At 51.3% G+C, this 20975-nt stretch overlaps 1 protein-coding gene across 3 annotated transcripts in view; it reads right to left on the minus strand.

Annotated features, from left to right (window-relative positions):
* Positions 1-20441, minus strand: part of TLN1 (talin 1) — a 32598-nt gene extending 12157 nt beyond the window's left edge. Inside the window, exons 1-32 of one of the 3 annotated variants that reach the window (XM_076008838.1) lie at positions 20304-20441; positions 14039-14201; positions 13703-13800; positions 13304-13433; positions 13042-13194; positions 12655-12797; positions 12414-12541; positions 11334-11394; positions 10594-10698; positions 10122-10277; positions 9118-9219; positions 8880-8956; positions 8485-8665; positions 8198-8311; positions 7973-8081; positions 7530-7738; positions 7279-7377; positions 6812-6862; positions 6084-6251; positions 5583-5877; positions 4701-4867; positions 3715-3843; positions 3421-3537; positions 3219-3332; positions 2882-3016; positions 2605-2733; positions 2330-2432; positions 1950-2158; positions 1102-1221; positions 693-890; positions 360-499; positions 89-182 (exon numbers count right to left, since the gene is read on the minus strand). In XM_076008838.1, coding sequence (XP_075864953.1) covers positions 89-182; positions 360-499; positions 693-890; positions 1102-1221; positions 1950-2158; positions 2330-2432; positions 2605-2733; positions 2882-3016; positions 3219-3332; positions 3421-3537; positions 3715-3843; positions 4701-4867; positions 5583-5877; positions 6084-6251; positions 6812-6862; positions 7279-7377; positions 7530-7738; positions 7973-8081; positions 8198-8311; positions 8485-8665; positions 8880-8956; positions 9118-9219; positions 10122-10277; positions 10594-10698; positions 11334-11394; positions 12414-12541; positions 12655-12797; positions 13042-13194; positions 13304-13433; positions 13703-13800; positions 14039-14168 — 4164 coding nt within the window. In that variant the 5' untranslated portion in view covers positions 14169-14201; positions 20304-20441. Of the gene's footprint in view, positions 1-88; positions 183-359; positions 500-692; positions 891-1101; positions 1222-1949; positions 2159-2329; positions 2433-2604; positions 2734-2881; positions 3017-3218; positions 3333-3420; positions 3538-3714; positions 3844-4700; positions 4868-5582; positions 5878-6083; positions 6252-6811; positions 6863-7278; positions 7378-7529; positions 7739-7972; positions 8082-8197; positions 8312-8484; positions 8666-8879; positions 8957-9117; positions 9220-10121; positions 10278-10593; positions 10699-11333; positions 11395-12413; positions 12542-12654; positions 12798-13041; positions 13195-13303; positions 13434-13702; positions 13801-14038; positions 14202-20261 lie in introns of all 3 variants that reach the window. The other 2 variants (XM_012770001.3, XM_012770003.3) reach the window with 2 other exon arrangements.
* Positions 20442-20975: the final 534 nt, after the last annotated feature.

Raw genomic sequence — 20975 nt, forward strand, 5'->3', positions numbered from 1 at the left:
AGGGTGAAGTGAGAGCCAAGACACCTCCCTCAGCCCAAACCAGAACCCTTTCCTCAACCTTTACCCCACCAGCCCACCAAGTGCCTACCTCCAATTCCCGCAGGGCATTGTCACACTCTTTCTGGCCAGGTGCCTGCTGGGTGCACATGGTGATGAGCTGATTGATGCTGTCAGTCACTGCCCTGGGAGGGACAGAAAGGTGGGTTAATAGGTCACCATTCCAGAGTCCTTTGTACATGGGAAGTCCCCAGCTATTTATCTTTTGCCTATAACTGCTCCTAGGCCAGAACCTCTCATGAAATGCCTCTTTCCCAGTATCTCTCACACATTCTAGGCGGGGCTTCCCAGCTCCTACTCACCTGGCAGCTGCAGCCAGTTGACTCTTGAGGTTGGGGGCAGCAGGGTCTGTGGATAGGGCCTTGGCAGCCAGAAGAAGTTTGCTTGAAGACATGGAGATGCCCTTCAAGTTGGACACCACCTGGGCTCGGTCCTCCTGGCTCTGTTGAAGGTGAGAAGGTCAACACATTGTCCTGTCCTTTCTTATCTGTTTCTAAAAAGGATCTTCTTTCTCAGACACTCAAGTACTGCTAGGACAAGGAGCCAGGAGCAGGTTAGGACTCTGTGGTCACCCAGGTACCTCCTATTTAACCCTCAATGGGGACCATGCAACCAGACCCTCTGCCTCTTCATACCGGAGCCTGTCCTGCCATCTCCACACCAGCTTCCAGGAAGGTGCTGAAGTCCTGTCCAAATCGACCTGAGGCTCGAGCCAGGTCCTGTGGGGTTCCCCGAGAGGCCTGCACCAGTTCAGTGGCTGCCTGATTCAGCCCAGCAGCAGCTTCATTCAACCGGCTCTGAGCTTCTTGAAATGTCCCAGTGCTGGGAGGAAGCTGTATGGTCAGAGAGGAGCCAGATGGAAGAATGGGGAATAATGAAAGGAAGATTTGGTAAAAGAGAGCTGGGAGGGTGGGCATATAGCCTGGGAGTAGTAAAAGGAGACAAATCTGGGTAGTGAGGCTCAAAGGAGCAGACTAGAGGTGGGAAGGATAGGCTTGGAGTTCTTTGACTCCTGTGTCCCTTCCAGCTCCCCAGCCTTCCTACCTTGTCACTCAGGAGTCGCTTGCTGGCATCTCCGACTGCTCTTAGGGCATTATCCACATCTCGCTGGCCGGGTAGGCAACTGACACAGCGGTTCAATGCCTGGGTCACTGCTTTAGCTACCTGAAGTGGGAATGGAGACAGGGTTGCTAAAGTGAACAATTTAGGAGGTCCCCTCCACACATCGGACATGGAAAGTAACTAGCTCTACTGCCTCTGAAAGTGAAAAAAGAAACGGGGTGTTGTGGGTGAACAGGCTGAGGGGTTAGGGTATCAAGTGATAGTGATTAAACTTCCCCAGGCTTGGGCCGGGCGCTGTGGCTCACGCCTGTAATCTTAGCTCTTGGGAGGCCGAGGCGGGCGGATTGCTCAAGGTCAGGAGTTCAAAACCAGCCTGAGCAAGAGCGAGACCCCGTCTCTACTATAAATAGAAAGAAATCAATTGGCCAACTGATATATATATATAAAAAATTAGCTGGGCATGGTGGCGCATGCCTGTAGTCCCAGCTACTCGGGAGGCTGAGGCAGAAGGATCACTCGAGCCCAGGAGTTTGAGGTTGCTGTGAGCTAGGCTGACGCCACGGCACTCACTCTAGCCTGGACAACAAAGCGAGACTCTGTCTCAAAAAAAAAAAAAAAAAAAAACTTCCCCAGGCTTGCTGTTTAGCTAGGCCCATGCCAGAGTCCAACTGAGACATTCTACCAAGACTGAGGGAACCAAGGGTAGAATCCAGAGAAGTGCTCCAGAGAGCAATCTGAGAAGACGTCCCTCTGTTAGTGTGCATGAGGCCCTGGGCCTTAGGAAGGGACATGAGGGAGAGAGGGGGAGTGACCCTTTTGTAATGGCTGACCTGGGCAAGCCGCTGCTGGCTCTCAGGGTCCCCTGGGTGGCCAGCTGCCTTTTTTGCCTCCTCGATGAGGCTGCTGGCCTTGTCCAGCACATCACTGGCTGTGTCAAGCACAATGGCCTGCACCGCAGGATCTGATGTCAGCGCAGCTACGCCCCTAGCGGCCTGAGCCAGTGACCGCAGCCCACCTGCCACTTCCCGAGCTGCGATACCTGGGGAGACAAGGAAAGGTAGAAGGGAAGGGAAAGGGTGCCTTCATTGCCAGGCCCTGATTCCAGTGGCTTCCTCTGTCAGCTGCATTTCCCCTCCTGGATGTCCCTCATCCAGCTCTGCCTTCCCACCTCCCTCACCATACCCCCATTGCTGGCCCTCTGCCTACGTACCTGCATAATTCTCATTGCCCTGGGCAACCTCTCCCAGCAGCTGGGCGATGGCGGAGCTCACTGCTTTGGTGCTGTTGCCCAGGTCCTGGGCACACTTCTCCATCTAAGGATGAAGGGGGAAGACTCGGGCTCAGGGGAAGGAGGTGACGAGGGGGAACTTGAGAAGGTACCTGGGGACAACTGGCAGTTTAAAGGAAGGTTTGAGTAGCTCTGGGGCACAGCTGGGATGGAAGACTTTAGGATTTGAGTAAGAATGAGATCGTAAGAATACTTACTGTCTCCCCAGGCAAGGGTTTGAGCTTGCCCTCCCGGGCCGCTGCCTTCACTTCCTGCAGGTCCTTCTCCAGATTCTGTACCACACTCAGTGCCGAATCCATCTCCAAAGGCCCACATGCTTCCTGGGCCTACGATAAGGGAAGCAGGGTATAGAAGGTCCTGCTGTGTCTTACTGATGCCTCTACTTATATAATCATCCCGGTTTGAGGTGATTCTGTACAGATTCCCCACCACACTGGGACTCCACACTCGTCTTCCAAAGCCAGAGCTGCATACCTTCTGGGCAGCAGTACGGAGTTCAGCCAGTGCAGTGCCGAGGTTCTTGGCACACTGACTCAGCTGCATGGCCGAAGCCTGGTCCTGAATTGTTGGCACTGAGGCCTTAGCGGCTGCCACCATCTTTCCACCTGGCTGTTGGGGAATAGGCAGGCAGATGAAGTGTGCCACCCTCCCTTTGGGCTCAGATACAGGAATGGACAACAGTCAGGACATGGCAGGCACTGGGGCTCAGTCCTGGGAAAGAGGCTATTGGAAGAGATTCAAATTCTGGGAGATGTAGGGGTCTTAGAAAGGGGAAGAATCTGCTCTGAGAGGTGGGGAGAGGGTGCCTTGCCTGCAGGAAGCTCTGGCTGGCAGCAATGAGGGCTAGCTGAGCGCTGGGGCTGTCAGGCTGCGCTTGGCTCCCTCGGACGCCCTGCACCAGCAGTGGAATCTGCTCTGCCACAGCCTGTAGGTAAAAATGTCATAAGAGCCACCTCCCCAGACTGGGGGAAAGGCTCCCTCTTTCCACCCCTACATGCTTAATGGAGTCTCACCTTGCAGCTCTGCACCAGCAGGGGCTGGGGGCCGGCAGAAGCTTTGGGGGTGGAGGCTGCATGTTGGGCTGCAGCGATGGTCTGTGTGGCAGAGGCTGCAGCCTGCTTGGCTGCATGCTGTGAGGACAGAGTAGTCAGGACAAGCCCCAGACACTCCCATGCCCACTCCCTACCTACCTTGCCCTTGCCATCCCCCAAGGAAATATTAACTGACTCTCTCCACACCTCCCACCCAGTTCATCATTACACAGCCCCCATGCTCTCACTTGCTGCTGGTTAATTTTCCAGCCTCACCTCCAGGCGCTGCACCAGCTTCTTCTTGATGGCATTCTGTGCAGCCGCGTTGGTGGCCATGCGTAGCCCCTCAGCTGCCTCCCGAAGCCTCTGCTGCTGCTCCTCACTGTCGGGGTGGGCAGCTGCTCCCTGAGAGAGGTGGAAAGAGTTATCACCCAGCTTCCCTGCAGATCTTCTCTGACCCCTCTAGACTCTGTTTAAAATTCACTTGTTTTCCTGAAGTCATCTCTGAGCAGCCCCATGGAGAGGTAATCACTGTGGAGAGGAGCTGCCTGAGGAAGACCAGGGTAAGCCTCTGGGAGCTCAGGATTCCCTCTGGGAAGCTGAAGTCCCTCCTTGAGGTGGAATTGTTTCTTCCTCCCCTCCTTGGGGAAGGGGTCTTGTTTCCTTCCCCACTTCCTACAGGATACCACAGGTGAGCAGGGGTGAGGTGGGCTCCCCGGGAAAAGGACTTAATTTAGAGCAGGCATCTCAGGAAATCCAAAGCGCAGGACCTGCTTACTCCTACAAACTGACGAGCCCCAGAGCCCAGGCGGCCGAGGAATCGTTTGGGCTTCCTTCTGGTGGTCCTCTGCACCCTTGTGTCTCGGTATCCTACTGCCTTGTCTTTCCCTGTACTGCTAGCAGCAGAGACCCTGGAGACTGAATACCTATGTGTGTTCACAGGAAAGACCAGGAAGGAGGGGAATCTCAGGCAGGTGGTGGCAGCAAAATAGCGAAAAATAGGATAGCGGACGTTGGACTTAAAGGAAGAAAAAGGATATGGCTGCCTGCCACAGTCTAAGAGTACTCTGGGAGTCACACTGGTCCAAGCCTGGGCCACCACCTGCCTGCAGCTGTGGACCTCATTTACTTACTGAGTGTCCCCATATTCATTTTTTTGTATTTCTGATTTTCCTGGGTCTCTCCATCAGATGAAGGTGACTATCTGGACCTCTCTACTTCCCTTCAGGGCCTGATCTGGGGTGTGCACAGCAGTTTTGTACCTTGGCAGCCTCCACCATCTTGGCTGTGGCATCAGCCAGGATCTTGGCAGCACTTAAGAGCTTTCGTGAGTTCTCCAGATCACTCTCCCCCTCAGCATCGGCCTTGATGGCATTGACCAGGTCAGAGGTGGCTTGGGCCAGGATGCGGGCCTGTCGCACCATCTCCCCTGAGAGTGCAGGGCACAATCAGGTGAAGGAGCCAGAGACAGTGAGAGGGTGTCAGGGCAGGGACAAGGGTGGGGGAAAGTGGTGTAGACAAGGTAGATAGGGTGTTTTAGGGACAACAGAGAGACTGGAAAAAGCTCTCTAGTGATTTCTTTGGGGCTATATTTTTGAGGTTTAGCATCTCGGAGAACAGATTCCCCAATGGGTACTTATGGGAGAGAGGACAGTCTCCAGTGGGTATTTTCAGCAAATAGTCTTGAGAAGATGAGACACTCTTTGTGAAGGCTTAGGGAGGGGATGGATTAGGGAAGGCTATCTCTTTTTTTTGTGTGTGGATTTATTTTTATTTTTTTTCCCCCGCCTTTTGTTTGGTATATTATGGGGATACAGATTTTAAGGTTTCAATAAATGCCCTTTCCCCCCTCCCCCTGGGAAGGCTATCTCTTAATCACACCACTTCCCGTATATTTTTGTGTATACTTTGGTATATTCTTTAAACTCCCCAAGGAAGGTAAAGTGGAGCTTAAATTCCTACCATGCAGATGGAGAAGCAGAGGTTTCAGGGAGATTAAACAATGAGCCTTTGGCTGTGTGGATGGTAAGCCCACACTGTGTAGAGTCCTTAGGGGAGAAGTGGTTGGGTTTGCAAGGCTATGTCCAACAGGCTTGGGAAACCTTTTTGGGGTTCTCTGTCTTCCTGGGAGTGGTTGTCCTTACCCGCATCACCCATGGAGCTGAAGATGTTCTCAGTGACAGTAAGGATGGTGTCGGTGGCCTGGTCGTAACGGCCAGCAGGCCCAGCTCCTGTGGCATGGGCCTTCACGTGCTGCAGCAGCTCGTTCAGGGCCTGAGTGACAGCTGTAGCTGCTGCTCCTACCCCTCGCAACAGCTGCCCATCCTCTGTAGCTGCCTGGGAGGCAGACACGCAGCCCTCCACAGCTTTGGCCACCAGTCGTCCGGCCTCCACCAGCTGTTCTTGGCAGACAGGTGAGCTGATTGTAGGTGCCACCACCTGTGGGCAAACTGAGCCTCAGAGATTTGGGCAAGGGAAAGGAGTAATGAGGTGGAATGTTTGTGGTGCCTACAACACCCATCAGTATGGGTGATGAGGTCTCTGGAGAGAGGTCTCAAGGAATAAAGAAAGAATAAAATGAGAGGTGCACGTGTGTGTGGCACTATCACCCCTTGGCACAGGCTAGAGCAACCTTTGGGACTCACCTTGGTGCAGGCCACCAGTTGGGAAGTGGACAGAGCACACTGTGTTGCTGCAGCAATAACTTGGGTCTGAAGCCCTGGATCCTCTGTTCTCTGGGCCACGCTCTTAGCCTTAAGGACCAGGGCAGCTGCGGCACTTGCCACTGCCTTGGCAAGTTGCATTAGCATGTCCTGTGAGAAAACAGCAGTTAGCATGACCTGAGATAAGGCTTGGGATTCATAGATACTTCTCAGAGGCATAAGCTGCTTCATTATTCCCATTGACTCCAATCAGAGGACAGTGTATGCAGAAGCAACCAGAACCAATCCCAACCCCTGCCCTGAGTGCCCAGCAGGACGGAACCCACACCGAGGAATAAACCCACACCAAGAGAAAGAAAGCCTACACCAAAGGAGAAATGCGTGAGGCGGATACACTCGGACGATGATGGGGAGGAAGGGTTAGTGCTGTTACAATGGGATGGAGAGAGGAAGTACCTTTTAGGATCCCTCCCACCAGCTTCCTCTCTCCATTTTGTCTCAATCGTGGTGTGGAAGTGGTCATCTTGGCATCTTGGGAGCAAGTCCCTATAGTACCCTACCTGATCCCATTTCTCAGACCCTGCCTTTGCCAGGCCTCCCCACCTCCCATCAAGTTCTGCTCCCTCAGGAGGCCAGGGGAAAAGTACAGAAGCGAGTGTATGCGGCTCAGAGAGGACAAAGCTGGGAAGGCCCAGGCCAGAGGCCGTTACCGTAGGGGAATCGGGGGGAGATCGAACCCCAGCCCCTCTGGGAGCACATATCTGCATGGGAAATCCAGGATGAAAAGTCAGCTGAGGAAATTGCCATGGGGTGGGGAAGGGAGAGAACTAGAGTAATGCTGTCCTCAGGGTGGCATAGTCTAAAGCACTGGGGTGTCAAAATGTCTTCAAGTTAGGGCAAGGGCTATGTACAGGGAAGATAGGGAAGAGATGACAAGAGACTAAAGAATATCATCAGTGAGGGCCAAGAGTACACTGACAGGTTAAGTTTGGACTCAGGGGTTCTGAATTCTCACCCCTAAAAGAGAGACTGGAGGTTCCCAGTGTCATCCCCTGGAAACAGAGGTTCAGGTTGGTTTTGAGGGGTCAATTCACAGAAGCAGGGACAAGGAGCTGGATTCAGGATCAGAGGTTACTTCCTAGAAACTAGGGTTCTGGGGGTTGGGTAAGTCACCAACCTGGAACTGGGGGTCAGTATCACTTTCCCCAATTTGCTGCAACAGCTCCCCACTGGCCTGGCCCACGTTCCCAGCTGCTTGCAGCAGGTTCTGACGGGGCTGTGGAGAGTGAACACCAGTCAGAAGCTGCCTAGCCCCTATGGGTCTCATAGGTCCACAGGTCCCACACTTTCATCCTGCAACTTGGATTGCCCCTTCTCTATGGGCTTGAACCCTGTCTCCACCCTCACCCCAACCCCGTGGCCCCTGACCTCAGCACTAGCTGGCTGGGCACTACGCAGCAGTTCTGACACTGCCCCCGCGAGGCCCTTTGCTGCCTGCAGCAGGGGCCGGCCACTGCCGCCTTCATCCTCCAGCAGGGCGGCCAGCAGCTTCACCCCTCGGGACATCTCCGTAAGGTTGGAGGAGATAGTGGTGACTGCACAGCCCACTGCAGTATAGTCTGTCTCTGCAGGATCCCCTGAGGGGAAAAGGGAGAAGAGGAGCATGAGAGACAGAGCAGGCTAGGTGATGGGCTGGGGAAGGAACACTGTCATACCCATTAGTCACACTCGTGTCCTGAGAGAGAGACATACACACCAGACTCTTCCATAATGAGTCAAGGTACAGTCACACAGAGCCAGTCACATGCATGCTTGTGCATGCTCGCACTCCCCCTCCACAAGACACACACACAGGATGGCATCCAGCCTACCTGCCGTCAGATTCACCACGGAGGCAGTACCAGCTGTGATAGCATCTACCTGGGAGTGGATCTCATGCTTTGATTCATCCATCTTGTTCTTACGCCAGGCCTTAGAGGCCTGAGAGAAAGAGGAAAAAAATCTCAGGATCTGCTCTGGTTTGGTTAATCCCATCCTCCCTACCCCTTGGAGTCCCAGCATCAGCAGCACTAGCCTCTGCTCCATCCCATACTCACAGCATCCTGACCGAGAGGGGGCAGAGTGTCAAAGTCATCCAGGGTGGCCTGGGCAGCCTGCACAGCCTGCATGCTGGAGTTGATGGTGCCAGTGAGTGCCTGCTGGGCTGAAGTCTAAAACACAAGGGGGAAGAAACATTTAGAGGAAAGAGAAGGTAAAACCAGAACCAGAGGCCGGAGAGAGGAATACAAATAGGGACAAGGCAAAAGACTGCCTAATTCCCGGTGAGGCCCAGCCGAGGGTGGGAGAAGAGCACTGTGGTGGGTGGAATTAGGGGCACTCTTACCAAAGGAGGCATGTGTCCTCGGTGCATCTGGCCACTGGTAATCTGCTGCTGGGCAGGGGGCATGCTGCCCACCTGGAAATTCTCAGGACCAGAGGCTCCAGAGCGCATGATGGCAGGCAGGGCCACAGAGCCATGCTCCACTTTCCCCACCCGGTTATACTGCTGCTGAAGGACTGTTGACCTAGAGAGGGGGCAGACTGTGGAGCACTCAGAGTACTCCTCTTCTCTACCCCTCCCACCCAGTCACACTACCTTTGCAGGTGTGTGAGGTCTCATTAAAGCCTGTGACCAGTTCAAGAACCATCCTGAGGATTTCCCACCCCCCAGCAGTCCTTGAAGTCCAGCTTTGCCTTTTCTATCCCCAAGGGATGGAGCCAGATCAACTCCCTTCATACTTTTTGGGGGACACAGAGTCCTCCAGCATAGTAGACTCCTCGTCTCCCTCCAGCCCAAAGTGATCCTTGCTTTTTTTCTGTAGGAAGAAAAAAAGAATGAGAGTTGGGGCAGTTAAAGAAGAGGGAAGTGGGAAAAGATGGCCTCTTCTTTCCATAATCAGCCATTTTCCAGAACCTGAGTGTCCATTTCTAAAGGCTTGGCTCAGGGAGAGGGTAAGGGAAGATGGAGAAGGCTCACCTTCTTAAGGATGATATCGATGTAGCCAGCAATGAGCTGTGCAATCTGTTCCCCTTCAGTCGTCTGTACTGAATAGTAGCCATCTTGGTAATCCCCGAAATCCTAGGGTGACAGGGGGACACTCAGCAGGAAAGCCTGAATCTACGCAGGATGGAAATGGGTAGGATGGGAGGCCCAAGGTCAAGCTGATGAGGGTACCTTCCCATGCCAGCCCTTAGGAAGATGCCCATCTTTCTTCAACCTCCTATTTCTTTATTTTCTTCCTTATACGGAAATGTTTTATTTCTGAGGAATGGCTTTTATGCTACAGTTTCAAATGCATGCCATTTGGGAAATCTTTTTTACGTTTACCCCAATGATAAAATTGGGAGGGCATAACATTTGTCATTACATGATCACACTAGAAGGTTGGTACCAATACACAAAATGGAAAAATGGCATTTACTCTAATTTCTATCATTGGGACATTTCATCAAGTTGGTATCAGTTTTCAATTCACAACCCGAAAATATAAAGCCAGAGGGGAAAAAACTATTGTTTATGGTTGCTGCTAAAAGAGGGGAGGTCTGTCTTTCTATCACCTTTCTCTTTTTTCTCCCCAAGAATTCCCATGAAGTGGAAAAATTAGCCAGGTGTGGTGGTACATGCCTACAGTCCCAGCTACTCAGGAGGCTGAGGCAAGATTGCTCGAGCCCAGGAGTTTGAGGCTGCAGTGAGCTATGATTAGGCCGCTGGACTCTATTTCTGTGATCTCAGCTTGCTGGTTATATTTTTGTGCTATTGACTTTAAAGAATAAGTCCATCACCTGTTCCATTTAAGCATCATTACTCTCTACAAGGAAGTTTCTCCATCTACTCTAACCTCCACCTTTCTACAGCAGTTCCAAAGTTCTTTTTTCTAGAATCATGCTCAGTGCACCTTCCCCAAGTGAGGGGGAAAGACCTCTGCAGCTGCCCCTTCTCTGAAGATCCCAAAGCACTTTCTGGTTGGCAGCCAGACTCACCAGGGTAAAGCTCTTGGGAGAGGCAGCCCAGCGTTTGATGTTGGTGAGGTTCCATTCCTGGATCACCTCCTTGGTCTTCTCGTCTACTCGCATCACACACTCCTTAGTGATGCCCAGAAGCCTGGGAACTAGCTTGTTCTTCCCTTTCATTTTTTCCTGTGAGGCAGAGGTTGATGCTGGTGTTACAGGTCAAAGGTCGAACAAGAGGCTAATGATCAGACCAGCTCTTGACCACACGGGGATACTGAGGAGGCCAGAGGGCTAAACTAGGGTGTCCACAGATGGGTTCAGGACAAGGGAAATCACGTGGTAGGGAGGTGGTGACAGGTTCGCATGAGGTCAGAGCAGGATAGAAAATGGGACTCTTAGGGAATGATGGAAATGTGACTAAAGGCAGGGTCAGAGACTTTCAGAGAGATAGGAAAGAGCAAGAGCAGGAAATAAGGAGGGCAGAGAAGGGTTGGTAACCCACCTTCACCAGGAAGAAGGAGACGCCATAAGTCTTGAGGGAACGGGCTAGCTTCACGTAGCGGACCTTGGCCTCAATCTCACTCATCTGCCCACAATTCTTGTGTGCCTTAGAGCATGAAATAGAGAAGAATTTAGCAAAATATGGGGATAACATCACAGCTAAGGAGTAAGATGGGATGTTAACCGTAATGAGTATTATGGAGACACAGGAAAGAAAAGGTTCAGGAGTGCAAGATATGAGAAATGAGAGGGTGATGGGGTGGGGGCTGATCAGGGAGATGCAGAAGCGACGATTCAAGGGATACAGTTAAGGAACTTGCAGACATCCTGGGGATATAAACAGATAGTTCAGAAGTAGGTCAGTGACAAGGTCTTTTGGCCAGAGTATTCAAAGAGTGGGGACAAGAGCTTACATCTGGACAAAAACTATACTTCCATGGTAATTTCAGGTACACTACCTCATTTGATTCTCCTATCAATTCTATACAGGATTTACCCACATTACAGGTAAAAGAAAGAAAACAAGAATATTGAATTGAATCCCACAGTGAAAGCAGTAATGGAGCTGAGACTAAAAGCCCAAGTCTTCTGCTTTCTTGGCACAGGAGAGGTAGGAGAAGAGCTTGGTGGGGAGAAGCAGGGTGGGGGGAAATGGGGAGGATGCGGGGGTCCATTCAGACAGTAGGATTAAGCAGCAAAGCTCATGGGTCATCCCAAACACTTTCCCCTGCCCCCATTCACCTGGAAGATTTTACGCTCTCCCTTCTGCTTCACATACTCCTTGGGCAGGAAGTCCTTCAGGCTACACCAGAAAAGGGAGGGTCAACATGTAGTGGACAGCATTGGGGACATGTGGGCCATGAACTGTGGGCCTAAGGGTGTGAGGAAATGTCTGGGACTGTGTTATCTTTGGGGAGAAGGAAGACTCTGAGGGAACAGAGCCTGGACTGTCTTCTGAAGCAGAGGTGACTTAGCATCAGCTCTTGAATGTGACCTATGTCTCTCACTGCAGGGAAGGGGACTGAGGGAACTTAAGTCAGAGGCTTAGCCCCTGAGGCAAAAAGGGTCTAGAGCAACATTTCAGGGAACCAAGAGGAGAAAGAGCTCTCTAGGATGATCCTGCACTGAGGAAGCTGAGAAAGCCACACCAAACTCTATGCATTCTGAGAAACACCAGTGACTGAGACTTGTGAAAATTTTTAACCTAATGTTCCCTACAAGGACAATTTTGCCATTTCCCTCTGGCTACTACAGCAAAATTCTTCAGAGAATCTCCTTTTTTTTTGAGACAGAGTCTCACTCTGTTGTCCCAGCTAGAGTGCTGTGGCGTCAGCCTAGCTCACAGCAACCTCAAACTCCTGGGCTCAAGCGATCCTTCTGCCTCAGCCTCCCGAGTAGCTGGTACTACAGGCATGCAACACCATGCCCAGCTAATATTTCTATTTTTGGTAGAGACAGGGTCTTGCTATTGCTCAGGCTGGTCTCAAACTTCTGAGCTCAACAATGCGCCCGCCTTGGCCTCCCAGAGTGCTAGGATTATAGGCATGAGCCACTGCGCCCGGCCAAGGATCTCAAAATAAGTTACATGCTTGCTTCAGGTGTGTGAGTGTGGCAGAGATACTGAACTACATTCATATTCCACATGGGGCCAGTGAGGAGACAAATAGATGATAGCAGCTAAATGGGTACCTATGTGGGTCAAACCCAGGAATCTAGGAAGAGGAAATATGGGAGAAGGCCTGGGATGGAGACAGGCCTGTTGGGGGTCACAATGGCAGGGAGTCCTGGGCCTTGGCAGGGTATAGGATGTGGGTCACTCACTCAAGGAAACCAGCCTTGTGCTTCTGCTCGTTGTGGGGCCCAAACTGTATCTGGCACTGGAAGCCAGCAAACTCACAGGCCTTGTCGAAGGAGACAGGGTGGGAGCCATTCAGGATGTCATCTCGTGCCTGGAGAACACAGGGAAAGGAGGTGGATGCTATGTGTGGGTGCAGGGATATCCCTTACTTTGCTTTTGTCCCCTCTCCCTATCTGCCCCACCCCAGCCAAGTCCCCTCCATACCTGCACATAAAGAAGGTTCAGCTGTACGGGGTCCCGGGAATCCACGTTCTGGTCTGAGTAGAAGAACTTCCTCCGCAGCAGTAGCGTCTCATGCTCCTCCACTCCCTGCTCCCTCAGTGTCCGGCCATGGTCCAGCCAGTTCACTGGGACATAGAGAGTCCCATCAATGCCAAACCTCCATGGGCCCTGTGCTGTCTGGTCTCTGAGTTTTTGTTTATTTCTTCATTTCCTACCTCCTCTCGCTAAAATGTAAGTTCCCTGAGTGCAGGACTTTATTACTGAGGTAATAAAGAAAGCATAAAACAGTGCCTGTATAAATAACGAACAGATGGCTGTCCTTTCCACCCTGCCCGTTTCCAAAGCCCTCTTTTTTCTAGTTCTGCTTACACTCATCATCCGTGTGCAGTTTCTGCTTTAGTTTCTCCATCTTCTTTTCATCTCGAAGCAGTGTCTTATCCTTTCGTAAGGTCCCTGTCACCTCCTCCTTTTTCTCTTCCATCAGCTCTCGAACCAGTGAGTATTCATCATGGTTGGTGATACCTGGGCAGGGGAGGGGAGTGGTTTGCTAGCTTCTCAGGCACTGCAACCATGTCTTCTGGCCAAGTGGAAGCCTCTGGCCCAGGCCCTCAGCCCTCCCAAGACCCCTTACCAATGCGTGCACAAATGGTCATGAGCATGTCAGTGACAGTCTTGGAGTCATCCACCATGACAGTCTTCACAGTGCCATCTAGCATACGGATCTTCAGGGGTCTCTGTTTCTTCCTGTACTCCATGGTATCCTGTTGGGACAGGAGAAGCAGATAGGGGCCACTTTAAGGTAGGGGTATTATTTCCTTTTTACATAGCCAGAGGGGAGGAAAGTGGATTTCTGAAAGGAGCACTATGGTGGTTCATTCAAAGACAGGGTATCATGACTGCCTGTAATAGAAAGAAAGCATGGGGAGGGGTAAGAGGCAACAGTCATAGGTGCTAAAAATATCAATAGGTGGTGGAACAGGAGAAGCTAATGGAAGATGATGCTGGTGGTCCTTGATGAAGGGATACTCACCCCATTTCGGAGCATGTAGTAATCCAAAGCTTTCCCAGCCTCCAGCCATATACCCTTTTTGGGGTCATCATCTGACAGAAACAGCCCAAAGTCGCTGGCTAAAAGAAGATGGATCACCTTAGACTTATGAAGACTCCAATGTGGCTAAAGAGCCACACCACTGCCCCTTACAATTTCTCCCATGACCTTGGGCCTAAAGGGAAGGAGGGAACCATGGAGCTCAGACCTAAGAGGTGAGTAGCCTTAGGGGACAACGGGGTCATCCCCAAGGCTAAGAACATGGGGAGGAGAAGAGACTGTGCCTCCCACCCCAGCCACCTGGGTAGTCAGACTCACGAGGGCCAGCCAGGGCCTCTGGAATCCGCTCTCGAATCATGCGGCAGGCGTCGTACACCATGGTAGACGGCTCAAACTGCATCGTCTTCACCACGTTCCCAATGCTGATCTTTAGCGAAAGTGCAACCATGGTGGCAGCTTTTCCTCTCCAGCCTGGCTATACCTGGCCCGTGGCATCAGGGCATTAGCATATAGAATACACTCTCATTGGAAAAGAACAGGCCCCCCAGATGGTGGAGTCCCAGGGAGGGGTACTTTAAAAAGGGTCACCAAAGCAGAGAGTAATAAGGTTGTTTTTGTCTTATTTAAGAATTTTAAAGAGTGAAAGATTATTTACATCAAAACAACTGGTCCTGACCATTTAAGACATTTGAGGGACAGGCAAATCTGCAAGGTACAATAGCAGGTCTGAAATGCATCGTTACCTGAGGATGCTGCCCGGCTCCTACCACTAGAATTTGTACCTCCTTTCTTTCTTCCAAGAGTCTCTCTTGCTCCTTGTCCCTGGTCACCTCTTTTCCTAGCCCTGCCCCTGCATTGTTTTCTTCTTTTCCTGGTTCAGTCTTTTCTCTCTTTGTTTCCTACTGTGTTCTGCTGGTTCTTCCCTGTCTGGGATTTTCAGAGCTCTGCCCTGACTCATCACGTGACCTTCCCTGTCATAGCTTCAGACTCCTCTGCAAAATGAAGACGTTATTAGATAATTCCCAAGGGCTCTTGAAGCCTGCAAACAGACTCTAGCTAGCCTGGCAGGGAAACCAAATACTGGCTGTTTAAGATATCCAGGTCCATTCTTGCCCCAGCTTTCCTCTAACCTGAGATGTTGGGAGCCTCCCCAAAGAGCCTAGCTCTGAATTTGGCTTCCCTGGCAGTCAAGCTAGAATTGCCTCTTTAGCTCTCAGGGATCTCAGAAGTCATTTAGTTAACGTTTCGGTTTTGTAGAAGGGGAAACAGGCTCTGTGAGGAGAAGAAAAAGCTTCAAGACAAATCAGAGAAAGCATCCAGTCCTTCTAACTCATCCTTGCTCCTTCTAAGTCACCAAGTTACTATTCAGTCTTCAGTACAATTCCTCCTATGCTCCCACCTTTTCAGCAAGTCTGTTTCAAAGTCTGCCCTCCATCTCAGCTGCTTTCCCTGACAGCGTTTTCAGTGCAGCTCAGGATACTAGCCCTCCCCTGCCTTCTTCCACCCTTCTAGTACAACCTCTCTGTGGGCTGGAGGAACCAGTGGAGGCAGCAGGTGGCGCACAGGCTGCAAGAGGACAAGTCTGCCTGGCAGCTGATGATGTGCCCCAGCGTGGTCCAGGGACTGGGTCTCTCTTAACTAAGAGAATGAGCAAACCCAGGCTGACCGTTTTCCTGGCAAACTGTAAGCCCCAAGGGGGGAAGAGCAGGACTAGGGAAAGGTTGGGAAACAGGCGGGGTGTGTGTGTGTGTGTGTGTGTTAGGATACAAAAGGCATTTGAGAAGCAAGGAAGTTGAGAAAGGGTGGAGGGTGAAGAGGTTAGGAGAGATGGGGTGGGATGAACCAAAAATCTAGGTAGAAACAGGAGAGGCAGATTTGAGAAAGGTCTAGATCAGGAGCCTGATACCCAGTGGCTGATATACCATTTCTGAACTTAGAAACAGTCCAGAGTCTCAAAAGAGAAGAACCACAGCTTGTTCTCTATCTTTACTCCCAAACAAGACAGGACCCTCCCAGTCTCATCATCGGTTCCAGCTCTCTGCTCCCTCCCCATTGCTGAGGTACCTCTCCCAATAGCTGGACAGACCTGGCCGTGGGGTGGCTGACCACGAAAGAATGATGGCTGTAAGGTCAGAGAAGCTGGAAGAGTCCAAGGAGCTAAGAGCGGGACTGAAAGGACCCTTCACCTTAAGCTAAAATTTCATGTCTCCCCCCATTTCCTCCGGACATATGGACACCCCCTTCTTCCTCAAGCACGGAAGTATCTGGTGAGACCCCGATAAGGGAGTTGAGTCATGCCTACCCTACTCCCAGGCTGGTTCTGAGAGAATGTCCACACAGCTACCAGAGGGTGAGGGGAGGCGAGGAATTGGTCAGTGAATTGGGGGTAGTGGTAGCAAAGAACAAGGCCCTGGAAATATGAGTAGAAGCTATCCAGTTACTGCACTGGCCTCAGAACTTTGCTCCCCTTTCCATCATGTTTTATGGAACAGCAACATTCCCCCTATGTCCCCCCTCCCAGGGAACTCCTCCTCCCTCAATACATTCCTGAGATGCATTCCAGAGGAGTTGGGCAATTGAGGGGGGGAATGGAGGACAGGAGGTCAAATCCCAGCAAGGAATGGAATGTAAGTGTACTGGGGCTAAGGAATTTGGGGTACCTGGAGAATATATTCAGAGCAGATATCCACAGAGGGGACTGCAGAAAGATTGGGAGTTACAGAGAGGAACAAAAGGAGAGAGAAAGCTGAAGGCAGTCAGAATGTAAGAGGGTTGGGGGAGTAACACTCAGTCTGTTACCAAATTTGGCCTCTGAGTCCGTAACCGCGGGGAGGGGGGAGGAGGGTTTGTGGGTGAGACTGACATATCCGGCCTCTGGCTGCTGGAGGCTCATTTAGGGCTGGACTGGGCAGCTGAAGAGCTGGACCTGACTTCTACCAACACAGCCCCTCTATACCTGTATGCACATTCATTCTCCCCAAATGCACCCCAGCCTATGCACAGAGCTCTTTCCCACAGAACTACCTACACAGTCTCTACAAACATGTTATCTCAGTCACACAGCCAATACACAGATCCTGTCAGGACTGCATTATCTTCTTGCAGGGACTCCATCCCACAAACAAGGCTTCCCCACAAATACACTTCTATCACAAGCACAGCACCCTGTGCTTCAATGCCCCACCCCTAATGTTTCTCCTTCCATTATGTAGACATTCTCCCTCCATTCACCCAGCAAGCATTCCTTGAAGGCCTGTTGTGGGCAAGGCCCTGGGCCAAACTTTTAGGGCCTGGGAACCCAGATCGGTAAGACCTAGCCTTTGCCTTCAAAGGGCTCCTAGTCCCCCAGATGAATGGATAAGCTAAATATGGAATTACAATAGAGGGGAGAGCAGGCTGTAATAAGGGCCAAACGGGTGTGTAATCAGAGGAGATCTCTCTTTAGGTTAGGGAAGGGGGACCAAAAAGTCTCCATGAGGGTTATCATTTCAGGTTATAATTTAAAAAAATAAAGATAATAAGAAATAATAATGATCTGCCATTTATTGACTCTTTGTCAATTGCATTGTATACATACTTTCATTTAATCCTTACAACAACCCTGCAAGGTAGGTGTCATCATTTCCATTTTTACAGATTAGAAAACTGAGGCTCAAAGAAGTTAAAAAGTACTTGTCCAAATAATAAGTTGTGAAGCCAGGATCCGAACTCAGGTCTCTTTGACTCCAAAGCCCAAGATCTCTCCACTACACCAGCCAGCTGGAGAGGAGTCAGGGGTAGCATTCATTCCAGGCAGAGAGAATAGCATAAGCAAAGGTGGAGAAGCAGGAAATCGTGGAGGAGCATTCAGGGAAGTAAGCAGGCAGGCTGGCTGAAGCACAGGGTACCTGGAAGGGAGCAGTGGTGGGGAAGTCAGGGTTAGGATGGAAAGGCAAGGGAAGGTTAGAGGAGTATGAGGAATTTTACCTACTGGAGGGCAACAGGAGGCCAAGGGAGTCTTTGAGGAGAATAGAGACATAATTAGAACTGGCTTTTAGGAAAATAATTCTGGCAGTTACCTTGGAGATTAGTTAGAAGAATACTGTATTAGTACAAGTCAGAGGTAATGGAGTTAGAACTAGAACGGTGGAGAGGAAATGTCATTCAGAGGAAATTTTAAGAGGTAGAACTGATAAGACCTGATGACAATCTGTTCTGTCAACCCTCAGGGACCAGAGCTTAAAGTCAGGCTAGGGTCCCATAGCTTCTTATCATCAATAGCCACTTAGTGGCAGGGACAGCTTGAGTTTAAGCAAGGAATTGGGAAGGGAGGAAAGGATCCGGTTGGGCTCAGAATGTGAGGATGAGGCTGTGGTTAGGGGAAGTGGTGAGGCTGTGGGGAAAAGGAGATGGGTATATGATTAGTAGCCACACAGTGGCAGATGCCGTGGGGTTAGTGACTGTATCAAGCTGGGAATGGAGAAGATGGGGTATAGAAAAAGGCTGGGGACAATGGTACTGATGATGATGGCAAAAAATACATATATGACCAGTCACTAGATCAGGCTGGGGGAAGGAGAGGAGTCATTTATATGGATGATGACTAAAGGAATGATAGAGTGAGGTCACAGGCCAGGTCAGGCTACAGGGAGTTGAGAAGAGATGGTCAGTGGCTAAATTGGGCTTGAGTAGGGGTGGGGGAATAAAGGGACATTGGCAGTGTCTAAGTAAAGCTGAAGTTGGGGTGGGGTAGAGATGAGGGGGATGAGTGACTGGGTCAGGCTGAGTAGGGGATAGTGCTGTGGTCAGTGTCAGGGTCAGACTGGGAGTGAAATGGGGGTGTGGTCAGTGGCCTGGCTGGGCGTGGGATCAGCAAGACCCAGTTTCCTCTTTGGGTCTCATTTCCTCTTTTCTTTGGGGAGTGGGGGAAGGGGATCCATAACTGGATCAAGAAATTAAGAGAGGTTTAGAACTAGGGGATGGCACATAGCAGGGGCTGGGAGTATGGTACTCAGCAGATGACCAGATGGTGGGATGCAGGTGTATGAGTGGGTGAAAATGGTAGGAGTGTGCTTTGAAATGTGGGAAAGCTCAGATTTTGGTGAGGGCAAATTAAGGTAGGATGTGTGAATTAAGGGGTGGGTGGGGAGGCAGAACTGAGGATAGGAATGGATGATATGAAGATGAACAACATGGAAGAGTTAACGGCCAGGAAAGTATTCTGTAAGGGGGTAGGCAGGAAGGGTGTGAAATGCAGAGTCAGGGATGACAGTTGGAAAGGAGGGTTTAACATCTAGAGAATGAGGGAAAAGGGAGGCAGTGGGGCTAAACTTTCAGGGGATTCAGTCATCCCCTTCTTCCATGTTAACAGTGTTTCCTTGGTTGACTTCCCCCTTATTCACTAGTCCCCTCTTCTCTAGGCAGTCCCCCACTTATGACTAGGCCTTGTACATCTCCTGGGTCCCTATGCATTTCTCACCTCCCATTTTATAAACAACATGGTCTAGAATCCCTGCCTCCTAACTGTAGAGGCCACAGCAAAAGCCTCAGGCTTAGAGAGTGAAATGAAAAAGCTGGAATCCCATATGGCTGCAATTCTAGTTTAACTCCAGCACCCTAGCCTGAAATTAGTCATCTGACTACATAAGAATAAGGGCCTTCCCAACAAAACAAGGGCATTTATCTACTGTCAACCCCTAGGAATTTTACTTGCTCGAGGTCAACTATGCTGGCCTCAAACACAACCCCTAAAGCTGGCCCCAATTCCTAACATTTACCCTGACTCTCATTTGTTTCCCAATTCCCAGTACTGGCTTTGACACTCATCCCTTTCCTAGCAGAGACCCATCCAATCCCTGATCCTTAATACTGACCTAAGTTGTACCTTTACCACCAAATTCCCTGACTTTAACCCTAAATATTGAACCTTATGTCTAAAGCTCATTTGTAACTTGATTCCTAACTCATCCTTTCACTGTTTATCTTGAATACTGACCATGCCAACAGTCTTTAATCCCTAAAACAGACTTTTAACCTAATTCCTGTTGTTGACCCTTAACCTGACCCTGAACTCTAATTTGACTTATCCTGGCCATCCCAGAAATCAAAATAATGACTGTAATGCAAATCTTCCCTACACAAGACGAACCTGACACACTAATAACTCTTAAATCTAAAACCCGGCTTTACAACTGCTAAAGCGACTCCTGAGTCCTAACCCAACCCCACCTAATCCTAAATGCACCCAAAGCTTTCCTACCCACATGCCCACGATCAGCTAACACTGAAGTTCATCCCCTCCCTGCGCCTCACGGCCACCTCACTCCTTACCCTCCCCAAAACCTATGTCAGGCAAAGGCCTGCTCCCAGGAAGGGCCTGTCTCCCGCAAGACGGCCTACTTCACTCAGAGTCCAAGCCGAGGTACACTGGACGCTGACCTCTCCAACAGGACCGCAACAAGACACGCAGGAAAGTCGGGCTCCCCGCCCGCCCACCGCCCACCGCACGGGCCGGGCCCCGCGACCCCACCCTGAGGCTCCAGCTCGGCCCGGTCCGGCCTACCTTAGCTGCCCGTCTCTGTGCCCCGCCCGCCGGCCCGCTAACCCGCTCTTTCTCCGGGTCGCTCTCCGGCTCCGGCCTCGCCCTCCCTTCGACACTCTCTCGGCCACTTCCGTCCCCGGAACGTCCCCCACCGCGGGCGGCGCCCTGGGTCCGCACTCTATGGTTGCGGGAACAGCAGGAAGCTGCTCTGGCCCCTGCTCTCGATGCTCGGGAGCCCGCCGAAGACCGGCAGCCCCTCCCCGGCAGGAAGCAAGGGTGCGGCGCAATCCGGAGACAACGTTGGAACGCCGAACTACGCCCGTGTTCCCTTTTAGTCTCTACTTCTTCCTTTTTCTAGCTTGGGGCGAAGGCGGAGCGGGATCTCCAGAATCCCCGCCCTCAGGGTGTGAGTAGGCAGCAGGGACGTCCCCTCTATTTGCATAGTCCCCAGGACGTGGCGCGGCCCAGAGGCCACTTCCGAGTTGGAAGGAACTGCAAGTCCCAAAATGCCGTGGGACCGGGTGCGTCACTTGTGTTGTGTTGGAGGATGAGGCGAACTGAGTCTGGAAGACAAGACCGGCTTGAGAGTGACCTCCATGCCCTAGCAGGGAAGCCCGGCGGAAGAGGGCCAGTGAGAGGTAACGGAGACCGACAGTCGTACTGGGGGGCGGGCCAGGGCCTAAAGGCTTGGAGCCGGGCGGAGGGGTGAAACCCTGTGCTTCTGCCCATCCTTTC

Source organism: Microcebus murinus, chromosome 12, assembly GCF_040939455.1.
Source record: "Microcebus murinus isolate Inina chromosome 12, M.murinus_Inina_mat1.0, whole genome shotgun sequence".
Classification (NCBI taxonomy): Eukaryota; Metazoa; Chordata; class Mammalia; order Primates; family Cheirogaleidae; genus Microcebus; species Microcebus murinus.